The sequence below is a fragment of the Salmo salar genome, chromosome 05 (genome assembly GCF_965601325.2).
Source record: "Salmo salar chromosome 05, fSalSal1, whole genome shotgun sequence".
Lineage (NCBI taxonomy): Eukaryota > Metazoa > Chordata > Actinopteri > Salmoniformes > Salmonidae > Salmo > Salmo salar.
The window spans coordinates 59,702,736-59,718,152 of record NC_138295.1 but is presented as its reverse complement, the minus strand read 5'-3'; the positions used below and the strand labels follow the sequence as shown (position 1 = coordinate 59,718,152).

The following is a 15,417-nucleotide window of genomic DNA, read 5'->3' as shown; positions in this document are numbered from 1 at the left end:
TGGTGGCAGCAGTGGGACCCGTGCAGTTAAACTCACCGGCGTGCTCTAAGGCCACCATCATAGATTGCTCAATGAGGTCCCTCTCGATGAAGCCGCGGAAGTCGTCCCGGTACACAGTGAGATCGGGCAGCTGGAATGTGCACAAAGGCGTGTCCAGAAGGGGCTCACTACTACAGTTGCCAGTACTGGAGACGTGTGACCGTGCCAGGGACACAATGGTAGAGCTGGCATGGGAGATGCCTCTCGATAGACGCTTCTCTGTGGCTGCGGAGGGAGGTATCACAAAAAAAAGAGGAGTTTAGGTTAATTGTGGGAAGGGGTGGGAAAGAGAAATTGGACAATTGGAAAGTATACAAGGAAGGCTGACTTTAGAATTGACAAAAAGAAAAAGTGAATTAACAAAACAAAAAAAGGAGAGGGTTCTAGTTTATCACAATGAAGAGAACAAGAGGACAACAACAGATAAGTGGTTGTGAGTAAGTGACATTATGCCCAAAATATTATTTTACACTTACCATTGTTCTCACCTTGCAGCACGTCCTCGTGACGGTGCAAAAGGGGCCGCCCCACCCTGGCCATCTCCTTCTCCGGGGCTGGGTACGTCCTCTCCTCAGCAAAAGAGTACGACAGGTTCCCAGCATGCACCTGTCGCAGCTGTTCAAAGTCACTGAGGGCGGCGGTGAGATCCCAGTTCTTCCCTGCAAATGAAAAGGACAAGTCAAACCTGACAGAAAAAGCCGATCCGCTCAACAATCATTACTTTAAATATTTACCATATGTCAACAAAACCATAGCGACTGTTATCTTATGTAAAGGCCACTGGCACATTCCACTGCTTGAGTAAATATTTGAATTTTGAGCACGTCTTGTCTCTCACTGCCGTATAGCTACTGCAGTGCATTACATTTTTAACCCATATTCTTATCTGCAACTTGTGCTGCTGCTAGGCAACAAGAGTTGAGTCTCTTCTGGATTTAACTTCCTCCTTTTATATGATACCTTACCTAACCAACAGCTCTAACTGGGAGGTGCACTGCTCAATTTATACCTCTCCCTAGCAGTTGGCCATAAAACCATCTATTTTACCCCAGAATGCCTTGTAACTCACCCTCTAGCAGGTCTCTGGCTAGTCCTGGTTCGGCTCCAGTGGAACGGACAAAGTCGGACAGGACTGCGTCCATATCCAAGGTCATGTGATCATGAATTTACAGGGCGGCATCAGGGCAGAAAAAAAACCAGGGGATCCGCCCTCCCCAACAAGACCACTGGACCAAGGGGAAGGGGGGCTCTTCAACTTGCCTTACACGTCCAGCCAAACCTGAATAGAATCAAAAATAAGCAAAACGGATGAAAATGTAAACCTGAATTGGCATCAAACTATGATCCATTTGTACAGCATGCAGGTACTGTGGAATGTAACGTTATAGGTCCAGGAAAAAGGACTCAAGTGTGTTAAATGTAATCTTATTAACAGCTAACACAAAAAAAGATGGAACATAATCCCACTGACCCTTTCATAGTACCCATGTGTAAGCCTGTTTTGGTAAAGGGCAACATCTCTGTGGAAAATAAGTTTCCTGTTGACCCCTATGCCTGGCCACATCTCACTCACCCATGACCACTGTTGTGGTAGGCTGCTCACAGAGCCATTGAGCAAATTAAAAAAGGCGTTCACATTTGCATTGAATCATAGCAACAAGATAACATGTTGGGATGATGCGAATGTGTCTCTAGGTTGTTTTCTACCTACACAGCACACTCCTAACTACAGCGCACAAAGAAGTCTCATTTAGAGAGTCAGCACACAAAGGGTCTGGTGTACTCAAACAATGACTGGGGTTTAGAAAAAGTCTAAAACTACAACAATCCATAGGCAATAGAAAGCACATGACTGAAAAGAGGCATAGCTGGATCAGGCAAAATGTCATGTTACTAGGTTAACAGTGACAGGTTTTCAGAGTTGCAAATAGCAATGATGACCCCCATCGAGACTGGGGAACAATACATTTTCTACAGATGGGCTATTGAAAGGAGAGATGGAGGGCAATCGTTACAAGTGCAAGGATGACTAGAAATGTCCCTGACAGAAATAAGAAAAGCTTCTAGTGTCAGCATCTCAGTCCATAAGGTAGCCTAGTGTTTGGCTGTAGCACTGTGCCAATATGTAACCTATAATACATCAAAATATATAACATGTAAACAGTTGGTCCCATGTTTCATGAGCTGAAATAAAAATCCCAGAAACGTTCCATACAAAAAACCTTATTTCTCTCAGATTTTGTGCACAAATTTGTTTACTTCCCTGTTTGTGAGCATTTCTCCTTTGCCAAGATAATCCATCCACCTGACAGGTGTGGCATATGAAGAACATAATGCCACAGATGTCTCAAGTTGAGGGAGCGTGCAATTGGCATGCTGACTGCAGGAATGTTCACAAGAGCTGTTGCCAAAGAATTGAATGTTAATTTATCTACCATAAGCTGCCTCCAATGTCGTTGTCGAAAATTTGGCAGTACGTCAAACCAGCCTAAAGACCGCAGGACCTCCACATTCGGCTTCTTCACCTGCAGGATCATCTGAGGGGGAGTGGGGGATGCTGAGGAGTATTACTGTCTATAATAATGCCATTTTGTGGGAGTCTGGTTGACTGGGCCTGGCTCCCCCCATGGCTACATCCCTGCAAGTCATGTGAAATCCATAGATTAGGGCCAAAATAATGTATTATTTCAATTGACTGATTTCCTTATATGAACTGTAACTGAGTAAAACCTTTGAAATTGTTGCATGTTGCATTTATATTATTGTTCAGTATAAATATCTGAATTGAGATTATGCTCTCTTTGAGCATACACTGCCTAAAGCAGTACTTCAACATCCTTTGGTACCCTAGGGTAGGGTTGGGCGATATGGCCAAAATATTATATCATGGTATTTTATGTTTTTTAATAATAGAAGTTGTAAATTTGCTTTATGAGTAGTGCGTGACCCTAGGGTGGCAACACATAGATTCTAAGTGATTTCAATGGGTATTTTTTTCCCCCCACCTTTATTTAACCAGGAAGGCCAGTTGAGAACAAGTTGTCATTTACAACTGCAACCTGGCCAAGATAAAGCAAAGCAGTGTGACAAAAACACAGAGTTACACATAAACAAACGTAGTCTCCATTCTGATTGTTTTATACTGTTCAATTAAACTTCAACCCAAAAAGAAAATCATAATTTTTTATCAATTTCTGCATTTGAGATCATTTCTACACTGCCATGTAGGGCTGCACAATATGGGCAACCAATTTGGGCCTTCTTTAACCAAATGTTGCAATTTGACTTGCAATTTAGAGCAACACACTTAGGTTAACTGTTGGAATCATGGAAATAGAATGTATATTCTAATTATATAGTTAGAATATAATAGTGGTCACTTTTAATACAGTGTTTGACATAAAAACAAATGAAAATGCCAGGGAGGAAATATTGTGACAGGGTAGGAACTAAAACGCTGATAGACGTTTCCTAGGGGACCCTATAATTTTGGGCTACATTGAATGTTCCCTTAGCTACTTCATGTAGCTAACATATTCTTGCTTTGCGTTCACCTCTTCAATTTAGAAGATACTGTTGCACAAACAACATGCTGATAAAGTTCTACACCATCACTGGTATTATCAGGCTGTTTAGCTAATTACGCTTGCTCTTACTCAGTAAATGTATTAGCTAGCTAGCGATTAGCATTAGCGGCTAACAAGATTTAAGAACAACTTGCTAAAACAAACTAGCTGTCTGCAGATGTAAGAAACACAAGCTAATAGTGTAATTATAGAATGCTAGTAGATTTATATTAATAAGCAAAGTGACAACTGCATCATTGTCATCAACATTGTTGCATATGCTGCATTGAACATGCAGACTGGACGCAAGTGTCTCGTGGTCGAGGAAAAACAAATGCCCTCCTTGAGAGACAGGGGGCGGGGATAGGTCTGTGTGGAAAGCAGCATGGAGAGAATGGAGAGCGATAACTCAAGAAGCGAAGTAAACTATAAAAATGGACGTTATCCCGTTTAACAAATCAAACATTCAAATACCGTTGTAACGACCCTGGGTTTATGAGCGCGGAAATCGACTCTGCCGCCCGAGCATGCTTTTGCGGCACAGTCGATAGCGCGCCGGACTTCGGGCTTGAAGGTCGAGGGTTCGAAACCTGCTCCTTGCTGTTTCATTACACCGTTATAGAAGGTAAAGTAAAAACCCAAACCGGTCTGAGCATCAATAACGGTATACCGCAAAAAACGGTATACCACCCTACCCTAGCGTACATCTTAGAGTCTAAATCCCGATTTCCCTTCTATCCTATATGGTCAAATGTTCCACCTCTCATGTTATGGCTTTGGGGTACTGAAGTTCAAGCTGTGACTGGACTACCGCCCTTGTTATCTGCAGTCATCTAGGACCACCCATGCCTCAACTCATCCACCCTCTGTTCATGCCTCAGCTCTGACTCAGTGAACTCTTCACCACCGCACCTGATGAATCATGTTTTTATTTTTTTTAACACCCATCCCTCTCTCTCTCTCCACCCTCACTCGCTCTCCCTCTCTTACAACACAGGCACACCGGCAAGCAAGAGAAGAAAGTCAACAGGACAAAAGGTATTTCTAAACCAGAGTATTTCCAGTGCCCTTGTTCCAAAGTCGGCCACAAAAAAAAGTATTCTCTTTGCAGGGTCTCCAACACACTTGCTGTGTAGAAATGCACTCTTGTTCACATATACACATCACATCAAGGCTATTCACATCTCTTGTACTAGTCTTTTCCCAAAGCCGCTGTAACACACAGCTATGAGCTGTGGATAGGGGCCAGCCTACCCTTCAACAAAACTACACGGTGCCTTCTGAAAATACTTCCACATTTTGTTACGTTACAGCCTTATTCTAAAATTGATTAAAAAACACTTTCTTTTTTTTACTCAATCTACACACAATACCCAATAAGGACAAACCAAAAACAGGTTTTTAGAAATGTTTGCTAATTTACAAAAAAAAAAATACAAAACTGAAATATCAAATCTACACAAGTATTCAGAACCTTTACTAAGCACTTTTGACAGCGATTACAGCATTGAGTCTTCTTGGTACGACGCTACATGCCTGGCACACATGAATTTGGGGAGTTTCTCCCGTTCTTCTCTGCAGATCCTTTCAAGCTATGTCAGGTTGGATGGGGAGCGTTGCTGCACCGCAATTGTCAGCTCTCTCCAGAGATGATCGATGGGGTTCAAGTCCAGGCTCTGGCTGGGCTACTCAAGCCACTTCTGCGTTGTCTTGGCTGTGTGCTTAGGATCGTTGTCCTGTTGGAAGGTGAACCTTCACCCCAGGCAGAGGTCCTGAGTGCTCTGTAGCAGGTGTTCATCAAGGATCTCTGTACTTTGCTCGGTTCATCTTTCCCTCGATCCTGACTAGTCTCCCAGTCTGTGCCACTGAAAAACATCCCCACAGCATGATGCTGCCACCACCATGATCCATGTTGATGATGCCAGGTTTCCTCCAGACGTGATGCTTGGTATTCAGGCCAATCTTGGTTTCATCAAACCAGAGAATCTTATTTCTCATTGTCGGAGAGTCTTCAGGTGCCTATTGGCAAACTCGAAGCGGGTTGTCATGTGCCTTTTACTGCGGAGTGGCTTCCGTCTGGCCACACTACCATAAAGGCCTGATTTATGGAGTGCTGCAGAGATGGTTGTCCGTTTGGAAGGTCCTCCCATCTCCACAGAGGAACTCTGGAGCTCTGTCAGATTGACCAACAGGTTCTTGGTCACCTCCCTGACCAAGGCCCTTCTCCCCAGATTGCTCAGTTTGGCCGGGCGACCAGCTCTAGGAAGAGTCTTGGTGGGTCCAAACTTCTTCCATTTAAGAATGATGGAGGCCACTGTGTCCTTGGGGACCGTCAAAGCTGCAAACATTTTTTGGTACCCTTCCCCAGATATGTGCCTCGACGCAATCCTGGCTCAGAGCTCTATGTACAATTCCTTCGACATCATGGCTTGGTTTTTGCTCTGACATGCACTGTCAACTGTGGGACCTTATATAGACAGGTCTTTCCAAATCATGTCCAATAAATGTAATTTACCACAGGCGGACTTCAATCAAGTTGTAGAAACATCTCAAGGATGATCAATGGAAACAGGATGCACCGGAGCTCAATTTAGAGTCTCATAGCAAAGGGTCTGAATACTTATGTAAATCAGGTATTTCTAATAACCTGTTTTCACTGTGTCATTATGGGGTATTGTGTGTAGATTGCTGACAAAAATAAAAATAAAAAATTTAGAATAAGGCTGTAACGTAACAAAAACGTGGAAAAAGTCAAGGGTCTGAATACTTTCTGAAGGCACTGTACATCTGTTGGCAAGAGGCTGTGTGAGTATACTCAGCATTCAAGAGAGACAGGTGTTGAGTTGAGTGGACAAGTACTTCTGGCTCTGGTGGTAGGTTAGTGTTTATACTAGTGAGAGAAGCAGAAGCCAGCAGCACAATATCTCCCTAGGCCCTGGCCTCCATACAAAGCCTCTTGTTGTGTTGACTTTACTGCATCTCAAAGATAACTTTATGACATGATTAGTTTGTGAAACACTATTACACCTACTGCTGGGAGTTGAGCGAACCAAGTCCTACAAATAATGATGCATCAACGGACAAGCTAGTGCCAATGCCTGCTGGTAATGTGTCGCTCTGTGGACAGAATGGACCCAACAGACCAGTGAAAGGACTTTGTTATTACCAGCCTCTAACATCAGCCATTCCGGTGGACGCACTCAGCTTCTGACGCATCAACCAGCAGGAGTTCCTGACAATGAGGTGAGTTAAGGGCCACAAAACTAGGGAAGGGTCCCACTAAATTATTAGTTGATGGCTGCTAGGGGTGATGAATCGACAAAAACAACAAATTTATGTCAATATTGTGTCTGCAAATATTGACAGCAATGTAAGAGAACCGGGGTTGAAACTAACAGTCAGAATTTCCCAAAAATAGTTCCAATCCTGTTTAGGTTGTGAGAGACACCTAAGCGATGGCCTGGCTAGCATAATGGCCCTGCTGCCAGCACAGAGCAGTCAGTGATGTGTGCAGGCCGGCCAGGCTTTTGTCTGAGAGGTTACATAATGGAAGCTGCTGCTAGCACGTGGGTGCTGACACTGGGAGAGGCCTGGATCACTGAAGCAGACATGGAGAGGTCACCACGGCATGCTGCAGCCATTGTGTGGGCCCGTGGAAGATTCATGGAGGTAAACAAGGGATGGAGAGACAACCTCCATTACAGTATAGGCTTCCAGCAGTGAAACAACTGCAGGCTAACCAAAACAGAGACTTCCACATTTAAGCATTTGAAGAACAGGCGTACTGCACGTGATTTAGGAGAAAAGAGAGTTGAGTGTAAGCACTATAGGTCGACCGATTAATCGAAATGGCCGATTTCAAGTTTTCCTGACAATCGGTAATCAGCATTTTTGGACACTGATCATGGCCGATTACATTGCACTCCACGAGGAGCCTGCATAGCAGGCTGACTACCTGTTACACGAGTGCAGCAAGAAGCCAAGGTAAGTTGCTAGCTAGTATTAAACTTATCTTATAAAAAACAATCAATCTTAACATAATCACTAGTTAACTACACATGGTTGATGATATTACTAGTTTATATTAGTTAATATTGCCTGCTAACATGAATTTCTTTTAACTAGGAAAATTGTGTCACTTCTCTTGTATTCCGTGCAAGCAGTCAGGGTATATGCAGCAGTTTGGGCCGCCTGGCTCGTTGCGAACTGTGTGAAGACCATTTATTCCTAACAAAGACCGTAATTAATTTGACAGAATTGTACATAATTATGACATAACATTGAAGGTTGTACAATGTAACAGCAATATTTAGACTTGGGATGCCATCCGTTAGACCATGGTCTGCTACAAGACCATGGTGCTTGCCTACGGAGCTGTGAGGGGAACGGCACCTCCGTACCTTCAGGCTCTGATCAGTCCCTACACCCAAAGAAGTGCATTGCGTTCATCCACCTCTGGCCTGCTCGCCTCCCTACCTCTGCGGAAGCACAGCTCCCGCTCAGCCCAGTCAAAACTGTTTGCTGCTCTGGCACCCCAATGGTGGAACAAGCTCCCTCACGACGCCAGGACAGCGGAGTCAATCACCACCTTCCGGAGACACCTGAAACCCCACCTCTTTAAGGAATAACTGGGATAGGATTAAGTAATCCTTCTAACCCTCCCCCCAAAAAAGATATAGATGTACTATTGTAAAGTGGTTGTTCCACTGGATATCATAAGGTGAATGCACCAATTTGTAAGTCGCTCTGGATAAGAGCATCTGCTAAATGACGTAAATGTAAATAAATACGGAACCGTTCCGTATTTTCACTGAAAGAATAAACATTTTGTTTTCAAAATGATAGTTTCCGGATTTGACCATATTAATGACCTAAGGCTCGTATTTCTGTGTGTTATTATGTTATAATTAAGTCTATGATTTGATAGAGCAGTTTGACTGAGCGGTGGTAGGCAGCAGCAGGCTCGTAAGCATTCATTCAAACAGCACTTCCGTGCGTTTGCCAGCAGCTCTTCGCTGTGCTTCAAGCATTGAGCTGTTAGGACTTCAAGCCTATGAACTGCCGAGATTAGGCTAGTGTAACCGATGTGAAATGGCTAGCTAGTTAGTGGGGTGCGCGCTAATAGCGTTTCAATCGGTGACGTCACTCGCTCTGAGACCTTGAAGTAGTTGTTCCCCTTGCTCTGCAAGGGCCGCAGTTTTTGTGGAACGATGGCTAACGATGCTTCAAGCGGATCCTGTTTGGTAGCTTCCCACCCCAACCTCACTCTCGCTCTGCAAGCCTTGGGAAAGTCTATGGGCCAAATACACCCTCCCATTCTGAAATTCAAAATAATGCATGGTCAGGTGTAGGTGAACCCCCTCAAAAATCGTGATTCTTCCAAACTAACAGTGACACAAAACAAGCACAACAGAAGAATTGTTCCACACTATCTGTCATATCCCAGTCTCCTGACAGACATTTTAACTGTTTTTTTGTTGTCACGAGACTAGTACAAACCTAAAAATCAAACACTGAATCAAATGAACATAGAAAAAAAAGATAGTGCTGCTTGACACATTTTGAATGATAAATTGGACCCAAAAGGGGCATGGCCTGAAATCATGACACTAAATTATTAGTCACTAAAACAGCAGAGGCCTCCTTGGAAAGTAGTTTGGGGCCATGTTGGTCTAACACACAGCTACATAACCTGGGGTGTGAGCCAGCTAAAACAAGAGAGCTGCCACCCCAGCAGCTGAGAGAGCCACAGAAGAATACTAGTGATATTATTCCAAACAGGAATAGGTCTATAGAACCATTCCTTTAAAATTAAATCAGATATTATAGGAAGTGATCTAGACTAAGATAAATGTTTAGCACAACAAGACCGAGAAAGACTAGGTTATAGCCTAGTTATTAAGGGCGGGACTGCTCCAAATGCTTTGTCATGTCACATTGTGCAATCATGTAAGGTCACTCAATATGACCTACATTACTTAAGTAGGCTTACACCAAGACCTAGATGTGTTTTTTGCACTTGCTCCACTATAGGCCCAGCACTTAGAAAACCTTGCCTATCTAGGCCTACGAGACATCTTGCTCCACCAACTTCCATCAAGCCTGGACAAGAAATTAGGTCCAGCTGTACAGGCACTCTCATGATAAATCTGCATTGCCTGTGGTAGCGCACAGGGGGAGCATCAAATAAACTGGTAGGCCTACTGCTAAGAAAGATGCACAGGTCTGGAATAACTGATATTTCAGAATTTTGGTGACGTCTGCCAACCCTTCACATAGTCGTATTCAGAACCTCATGAAGCAAAAAAACAACATTTTGAGGCTACTATTAAAGGGAGTTGAACTTCCTGATTTGGCTTCGTTTATCGGCTTGGTCATTAAATGCAGCGGCCATGACTGAAGCCAAAGTAGAGTTGTCTTGGGGGGGGGGTTAAATGTGGGCGTCCTGTGTGTGTTTTCCCACGTGGCAAGCGTTCGTACATAACTTGAAACAGTCTAACCAGGTCTTGTGTCTTGTAGTTGCCTAGGCTAGTTAGTGCTAGCCAAATACTTTCCCCAATTAGCAGGCTGGTGTGCAACTGTGGCAAAGTTGGTTTGACATTGGATAGCCTATTTCTGGGGCTAGTTAAGCACCGTCAATAGATTACGCAATGTAAATGGGACAATATTTTCACATCTTTTAGTTGTCTCATTAAAATGCCTCAATATTTGTATATGCATTTTTACAATCTATAGTACGTTTGAGGTTAAGTCATTGAAATTTGTAGCTACTGACATTAAAATATTGTCCCATGTAGGCCTACGTTGTGTAATTTACTGATATCCCTAAGGAGGCTAGTTGGGGACTATCGAATGTGAAACCAATTTGACCATGGACAATACGATGGGGTCGCGTGCAGCTACGCATTCCGAATTGAGGATTACTTGGGTGCTGCCAGCTGTGGACAGGATTGAAATAAACTTAAGCCAAGGAAAACTGTTACAGTACCCTTTATTTAATTTTTTCCTTTAAAACTCACAAATCTCTGTTTTGGACAAGACTGACTATATGACCAAATGAGAATTAGCTTTTTAAGGGCAGTCATTCTTTAAAGTCAGCCCTCTATGCATCCTTACAAAATGAGAGTGATCTGCACTTCCAGTGAAGGGGGAGCAGGGTTGTTGGATGTCACTAGTGCACAGCAGAAAGACTTGCCATTTCATGTTTGGCCCACTAAGTCATTCATCATGTGAAACATGAACCTCACTTTACAGTCGAGAGGGAGAGCAGCTAGAGCCTAAGGCCCAATATGAAAACGGTAAGGCTAGCCACTGTACCTGAAGATACTCAGGCTTTACAATTATATTGTTCCATTGTTATCAACATATAGCCTTAAGTCAGCCTTTTCCAAAGACGGACAATTGGGATGTCCTATTCCGATTTCATCCTCAGTCAGGACAAGATGATGGATGACCACATCTCTAAATGTGTCAGTTCTATTTTAGTTTAATCAAAGTTTCCCTGTGATCTCAGTGAGTGTGTAACACCCTCTCACCACCGCAAAAATCACGAGTGATGATATAGAAGGGCTGATAAGACAACCAAGGCTGTGTGAGTTGCGTCAATGATGATAAATGTTGCCCAGTGGTAGGCCCATACCCCTGGGCTGGAGGAAAGGTGGAGAGGGGTTAGGAAGTGGCACAGTAGTCCGAAACACAGCAGCTCAGAGATGGCCAAAAACACTGGAACAACAGCTTAAGCTATTTGGTTAGACTGATTTATGAACTTTATGAAGTGGCATACAAGACTGTCAACTATAGCCTGAAGAGCTACTACTGTAAATGGAAAACCTATATCGCATATAAGTCTAGCCTAATCACAGCTTTAAAAGAAACAAAATCTTATGAGCGTGTAATAGCACCAAGCCTTCCTTGTTATGTACTAATAGTCCATCATTCTCAGCAAGTCAAATGTACCAGGGATCAGTCAGAAATAGGATCAAGAGATCATAAAGTGACGAAACAGAGTACAGACACTTCACAACTAGAGGAAGTCAAACAATGGTCTGATTACTGACTGAAGCTGAGCCCACAAGCTCATTACATAACTGCACCCCTACGTCTGAGGAGGCCGAGCTTGTCTGGTGGAGGAATGAAGTAAAATCAAGCCCATTCACCCAGTTCCTACTGACCTTCAGAATACTGCAACTACAACTAAGCATACCGCACAGCAGCAATGGTCTTGCTGTACAAGTCAGCATAACGCAGCTCAACTGAAGTTGCCCACTTCTTGCTTTGCATAGCTGCAGAAACGTAAAAGGCAGGAGCCCTGGACAAAGCACAGTCCAAGACTATAGGCTACACACTGCAAGGCAACGAATAACAAGACATCATAAGAGACAGAGCTGTCCAACATTTGCCCAATGTCATGCTACGCTGATCTTACTTTGCTACCTGACTACCTCACGGTTTTTAGTTTTTCATTACCGTATATTTTTTGTTTTTCCCCTCACTCAACTTTTTTCATTCAACTTTTTCACCCCGGAGGTTTTATCTGGACATGGTTCGTCAGGACTTCAAACAGCCGAAGCTAAGTAACATTAACATGATGCCTTCTAATTGCAGTCGTTGTACTTATAATATACAGGAGAACGATCGCCTTACGGCAAGGATAGCTGTGCTGCAAGCCCAGCTTCAGACGCAATCGTTAGGCAAGGGTAAGCCGAAGCTAAGTAACATTAACATGATGCCTTCTAATTGCAGTCGTTGTACTTATAATATACAGGAGAACGATCGCCTTACGGCAAGGATAGCTGTGCTGCAAGCCCAGCTTCAGACGCAATCGTTAGGCAAGGGTAATTTCAGTGTAGGAAAGGATGAAACAGCATCTGTGCCACCAGTAAGTACAGATAGTAACGTTAGTATAAACCCCCTCGCACGGTCCCCGCAGCCGGACATCTTTCTCATGGCTTCTGGAGGGAAACGCTGTAGGAATGCTCAACCGGTGTCGCTTATTCAGCCGACAGAAACTTTCAACCGGTTCTCCCCATTAAGCGAGTCGGAGGCCGAAACTTCTCTGGTCTCTACTCCTCCCGTTGTGGGGTCTGAGACGCCGAAGAAGGCTCCCACCATTAGCTCTGACAAATTGAAAACCCTAGTCATTGGCGACTCCATTACCCGCAGTATTAGACTTAAAACGAATCATCCAGCGATCATACACTGTTTACCAGGGGGCAGGGCTACCGACGTTAAGGCTAATCTAAAGACGGTGCTGGCTAAAGCTAAAACTGGCGAGTGTAGAGAGTATAGAGATATTGTTATCCACGTCGGCACCAACGATGTTAGGATGAAACAGTCAGAGGTCACCAAGCGCAACATAGCCTCAGCGTGTAAATCAGCTAGAAAGATGTGTCGGCATCGAATAATTGTCTCTGGCCCCCTCCCAGTTAGGGGGAGTGATGAGCTCTACAGCAGAGTCTCACAACTCAATCGCTGGTTGAAAACGGTGTTCTGCCCTCCCAAAAGATAGAATTTGTAGATCATTGGCCCTCTTTCTGGGACTCACCCACAAACAGAACCAAGCCTGGCCTGTTGAGGAGTGACGGACTCCATCCTAGTTGGAGGGGTGCTCTCATCCTATCTACGAACATAGACAGGGCTCTAACTCCTCTAGCTCCACAATGAAATAGGGTGCAGGCCAGGCAGCAGGCTGTTAGCCAGCCTGCTAGTTTAGTGGAGTCTGCCACTAGCACAGTCAGTGTAATCAGCTCAGCTTTCCCTATTGAGACCGTGTCTGTGCCTCGATCTAGGTTGGGCAAAATTAAAGATGGCGGTGTTCGCTTTAGCAATCTCACTAGTATAAAGACCTCCTCCATTCCTGCCATTATTGAAAGAGATGGTGATACCTCACATCTCAAAATTGGGTTACTTAACCTGTTGGGGATAGGGGGCAGTATTTGCACGGCCGGATAAAAAACGTACCCGATTTAATCTGGTTACTACTCCTGCCCAGTAACTAGAATATGCATATAATTGTTTGATTTGGATAGAAAACACCCTAAAGTTTCTAAAACTGTTTGAATGGTGTCTGTGAGTATAACAGAACTCATTTGGCAGGCCAAAACCTGAGAAGATTCCAAACAGGAAGCGCTCTCTCTGACTATTTCTTGGCCTTCTTGATCATCTCTAACCAAAACAGGGGATCTCTGGCATAACGTGACATTTTCTAACGCTCCCATAGGCTCTCAGAAGGCGCCAGAACGATGAATGGTGACTTTGCATGCCATGGCTGAAAAACATTAGCGCATTTGTATAGTGGTCGATCTGAGGACAATGAGACTGGAGGCGCGTGCACGAGCCGACACCATGTTTACTTTCTCTCTCTTTGAACGAAACAACGACTCCCGGTCGGAATATTATCGCATAAAAATTGATTTTAAACAGCGTTTGACATGCTTCAAAGTACGGTAGTGTCTTGAACGCACGAACAAAACGTCGCTATTTGTAATTTAGTAATTTAGTAAATTCACCAGAAGTGTTTGGTGGGAATGCTAGTCACATGCTAGTCACATGCTAATGTAAAAAGCTGTTTTTTGATATAAATATGAACTTGATTGAACAAAACATGCATGTATTGTATAACATAATGTCCTAGGATTGTCATCTGATGAAGGTCATCAAAGGTTAGTGCTGCATTTAGCTGTGGTTTGGGTTTATGTGACATTATATGCTAGCTTGAAAAATGGGTGTCTGATTATTTCTGGCTGGGTACTCTGCTGACATAATCTAATGTTTTGCTTTCGTTGTAAAGCCTTTTTGAAATCGGACAGTGTGGTTAGATTAACGAGAGTCTTGTCTTTAAAATGGTGTAAAATAGTCATATGTTTGAGAAATTGAAGTAATAGCATTTCTAAGGTATTTGAATATCGCGCCACGGGATTACACTGGCTGTTGAGTAGCCTAGCCCATAGAGGTTAATGTTAGATCCCTCACTTCCAAGGCAGTTATAGTCAATGAACTTATCACTGATCATAATCTTGATGTGATTGGCCTGACTGAAACATGGCTTAAGCCTGATGAATTTACTGTGTTAAATGAGGCCTCACCCCCTGGTTACACTAGTGACCATACCCCCCGTGCATCCGGCAAAGGCGGAGGTGTTGCTAACATTTATGATAGCAAATTTCAATTTACAAAAAAAAAAAACAATGACGTTTTCGTCTTTTGAGCTTCTAGTCATGAAATCTATGCAGCCTACTCAATCACTTTTTATAGCTACTGTTTACAGGCCTCCTGGGCCATATGCAGTGTTCCTCACTGAGTTCCCTGAATTCCTATCAGATCTTGTAGTTATAGCAGATAATATTACAATTTTTGGTGACTTTAACATTCACATGGAAAAGTCCACAGACCCACTCCAAAAGGCTTTCGGAGCCATCATCGACTCAGTGGGTTTTGTCCAACATGTCTCTGGACCTACTCACTGCCACAGTCATACTCTGGACCTAGTTTTGTCCCATGGAATAAATGTTGTGGATCTTAATGTTTTTCCTCATAATCCTGGATTATCGGACCACCATTTTATTGCGTTTGCAACAAATAATCTGCTCAGACCCCAACCAAGGAGCATTAAAAGTCGTGCTATAAATTCTCAGACAACCCAAAGATTCCTTGATGCCCTTCCAGACTCCCTCTGCCTACCCAAGGACGTCAGAGGACAAAAATCAGTTAACCACCTAACCGAGGAACTCAATTTAACCTTGCAGAATACCCTAGATGCAGTTGCACCCCTAAAAACATCTGTCATAAGAAACTAGCTCCCTGGTATACAGAA

General features: G+C 43.6%; 1 protein-coding gene across 2 annotated transcripts in view; it reads right to left on the bottom strand.

Annotated features, from left to right (window-relative positions):
- The window catches only part of LOC106605289 (OTU domain-containing protein 7B-like), a 34,907-nt gene that overhangs the window by 8,519 nt on the left and 10,971 nt on the right, over positions 1-15,417 (bottom strand). For both annotated transcript variants that reach the window (XM_014200762.3, XM_045718424.2), the window contains 3 exons: positions 1,109-1,318; positions 516-698; positions 37-264 (listed from right to left, as the gene is read on the bottom strand). In XM_014200762.3, the coding sequence (XP_014056237.1) occupies positions 37-264; positions 516-698; positions 1,109-1,193 (496 nt within the window). In that variant the 5' untranslated portion in view covers positions 1,194-1,318. The remainder of the gene's footprint in view (positions 1-36; positions 265-515; positions 699-1,108; positions 1,319-15,417) is intronic.